Below are 3,081 nucleotides of genomic sequence, written 5' to 3' on the forward strand. Positions count from 1 at the left end.
ATAGACTCTCATCCTTTGCCTTTCATATAGGGTTAGCTGTAATTAACAATCCACAAACCACTAGTAGTTGAACAAGAAATAGAAGTTGAATACAAATATTGGAGTTCGTTGTAAAGCTTGACTAAAGTAAATTTCACATTGGAATGCTAGAAGCCATATAAGGCAGGATTAAGTATTTAACGGTCAATTAAGGCGTTTTTTTGAGTTAAATTGAACTTAATTAATGAACAAAACATTGAGGTTTCAAAGATTGGACCAAGCCAAACAAAAATTTAACCGATGATGGGGCAAACCTCGACAAAGACGTTGCAACTATACTTAAAAGGGAGAATGTGTGAGTGAAAGAATTGAGATACCTTAAACTACAGTATTTTGATCCAATTTTTCCTTAGAGGACAAGATGGTCCATTCAACTTTTGTTCTTTCGTTTGTCCAATGATAGTTTATCCCTTAAGCAGCTCGCTTTCATTTCTTGTCCCCTTCTTTGTATATCGGCATCAACACTTCCCCTAAACACTCAAAAAATTCTTACACTTTATATATTTCTTTCTTCCCAGCATTCGTTGTCCCCATCCTCATCCATCACCTGTATATATACTCTTCCCTTTTCATCATTCCCTTCACAAAACAAATCCCACTCTTCTTCTTATAACTAACTTTTCACTACATTACCATCTGATTATTTCACTATGCCTTCAATAATCTCAGATATTCATCAAAAACAACTTGACTTATACACAATAAAAGAATTACCCGAATCCCATGCATGGCGATCATCATTAGATCATGATTACCAATCGAATGACTCAGTAGAGTCTATTCCAGTGATCGATCTAAACGACGAGAATTTCGCAATAGAAAAAATAGGCCATGCATGCAAAACATGGGGTGCATTCCAAATCATAAACCATAACATATCTCAGAGATTACTGGACAATATGGAGGCAGCTGGAAAAAGACTTTTTTCCCTACCGATGCAGCAAAAATTGAAGGCTGCTCGTTCTGCAGATGGTATTGCTGGTTATGGCGTGGCTCGCATATCGTCTTTTTTCTCAAAGCTCATGTGGTCTGAAGGGTTCACAATTGTTGGTTCCCCACTTGACCACGCTCGCCAACTTTGGCCACATGATTACAAGAAATTCTGGTACTTTACTTTCACTTATATCATCTCTCCCTCCAATTTTAATTCTCATGCACGTGTACATGTTGATTAAAAGATCTACATGTTGATGAAAAAGATCTTTCTTTCTCAAAAACACGGTGTATTTTCTTATTGTTCATACTGTACTTAGCTAGGAAGCATTAACTAAAAAATTTACCGTTGTTGCTCCAAGATGAATCCAAGATTTAAATGTGTCGGATTCAAACTTTTAGGATATGTACAATTATGGTAATTTATTAATTATGGTAAATGTGTTATCTTTTCCTTCAAAAAATAGAAAAATCAAATATGATATGAAAATCAGGACAAACACCTGCGAAATTAGGGGTACAATTTTTTTTTTTAATTTACAGAAACTTTAGTAAATTTTTTCTTCTTTTTTAAAAAAAAAAAATTCAAATTACGCCATTTGGTGAAGTAATTTACTTATATTTCAAGTTATCTCGAAAATGTTAGATTCAGTGGAACCCTATAATCCATCCGCATGTGAGGTGTTACCTATACTTTCTTAGTGGAAGGAGCAATCTTTTAGGTTAAAGACACGATTTTATGATCCCTAAGAAAGATTGAAGAGATACCACACTAAAAATCGAATCTACTTTTTTTTCTTTTGTTGTTTCCTAGTTTTATATCCATTAGTAGTACTGCTTACGACTTTTTATGTCATTTACAATATATAGTGCTTATCTTTTTTCTTTTTGATTTTTCAGTGACGTAATCGAGGAATACGAAAAGGAGATGGAAAAGCTAGCCGGAAGACTGATGTGGCTGATGCTTGGGTCACTGGGCATAAGTAAGGACGATGTGAAATGGGCTGTTGGAGGAGGATGCTCGGCCCTGCAACTAAATTCTTACCCGGCATGTCCGGATCCGGATCGGGCCATGGGTCTTGCTGCACATACGGATTCTACCATATTAACCATCCTTCACCAAAACAACACAAGTGGTTTACAAGTGTTTAAAGAAGGAAATGGTTGGGTCACGGTTCCTCCGCTTCCGGGTGCATTAGTTATCAACGTAGGTGACTTATTACACATATTGTCAAACGGGTTGTACCCGAGTGTTTTACATCGGGCGGTAGTGAACCGAACCCGACACCGTTTATCAGTAGCCTATTTATATGGGCCACCGTCAGGGGTGAAAATTTCACCGCTTTCTAAATTGGTAGATCAAGGGCACCCTCCATTGTATAGGCCAGTGACGTGGAGTGAGTATTTAGGGACTAAGGCAAAGCATTTCGACAAAGCACTTTCGTCTGTGCGGCTTTGTGCTCCTCGTATTGGATTTGGCAATCCCAAAGATCGTAATAGTGTCCCAGTTGGCTAATTTGGCTAGTAGTTATACCTTTTAATTTTTCTTTTTGTTTCTGAAAATATATATCTAGCTACTTGTGTTCCTTTTAACTCTTTGGAAAAAGATTTGTTGATATTTCTAGAGAAATGAAAAAGGTGTTTGATCATTTTATCATTCTTTCTACCTCTGTCCTTTCTAGGTGTTTTATTTATTAGTCCCTTCGCTTTATGTCTTTGTTTGACTGATCAAAAGTATAAGAACATAATAAATGATTTTAGAATCTTGTGATCTTATATATTAAAGGTGTGTATAACATATTAAAAGAACCATTTAAATTTTGTAGTATTAAACCTTCCATGTGATTTATGTAAGAAAATATCACTAAGAGTAAAATGTGAACTTAGAATTAAAAACTTATTAAATATAGAAATATAACATTTTTCATTAAAGATTTAAAAAGGAAAGTAAAATATATTAATTGAAACCAAAAAAAAAAAAAAAAAGATAAAAAGACACGCAAATTGACGAAGGGAGGGAATGCGATACAAAGGTAAGACAATTTATGTAACATAAAGATCTAGACTAGGCATATATTACATAGAGAACTAGAGTAGGTAATTAGGTAT

At 35.0% G+C, this 3,081-nt stretch overlaps 1 protein-coding gene across 1 annotated transcript; it reads left to right on the top strand.

Moving 5' to 3' along the window:
* Nucleotides 1-440: 440 nt before the first annotated feature.
* LOC109214750 (gibberellin 3-beta-dioxygenase 1-like) lies at nucleotides 441-2,655 on the top strand. The gene is made up of 2 exons (XM_019378697.1): nucleotides 441-1,144; nucleotides 1,873-2,655. The coding sequence occupies exons 1-2, from the start codon at nucleotides 690-692 to the stop codon at nucleotides 2,486-2,488; spliced, it is 1,071 nt and encodes a 356-aa protein (XP_019234242.1). The 5' UTR covers nucleotides 441-689; the 3' UTR covers nucleotides 2,489-2,655.
* Nucleotides 2,656-3,081: the final 426 nt, after the last annotated feature.

This window comes from Nicotiana attenuata, unplaced genomic scaffold (assembly GCF_001879085.1).
Source record: "Nicotiana attenuata strain UT unplaced genomic scaffold, NIATTr2, whole genome shotgun sequence".
Taxonomy (NCBI): domain Eukaryota; kingdom Viridiplantae; phylum Streptophyta; class Magnoliopsida; order Solanales; family Solanaceae; genus Nicotiana; species Nicotiana attenuata.

Bases quoted from the DNA above. Each gene is read 5' to 3' on its own strand.
- LOC109214750 (XM_019378697.1), top strand. From the start codon at position 690: ATGCCTTCAATAATCTCAGATATTCATCAAAAACAACTTGACTTATAC. The intron at 1,145-1,872 runs GTACTTTACTTT...TTGATTTTTCAG, and splicing joins CATGATTACAAGAAATTCTG to TGACGTAATCGAGGAATACG.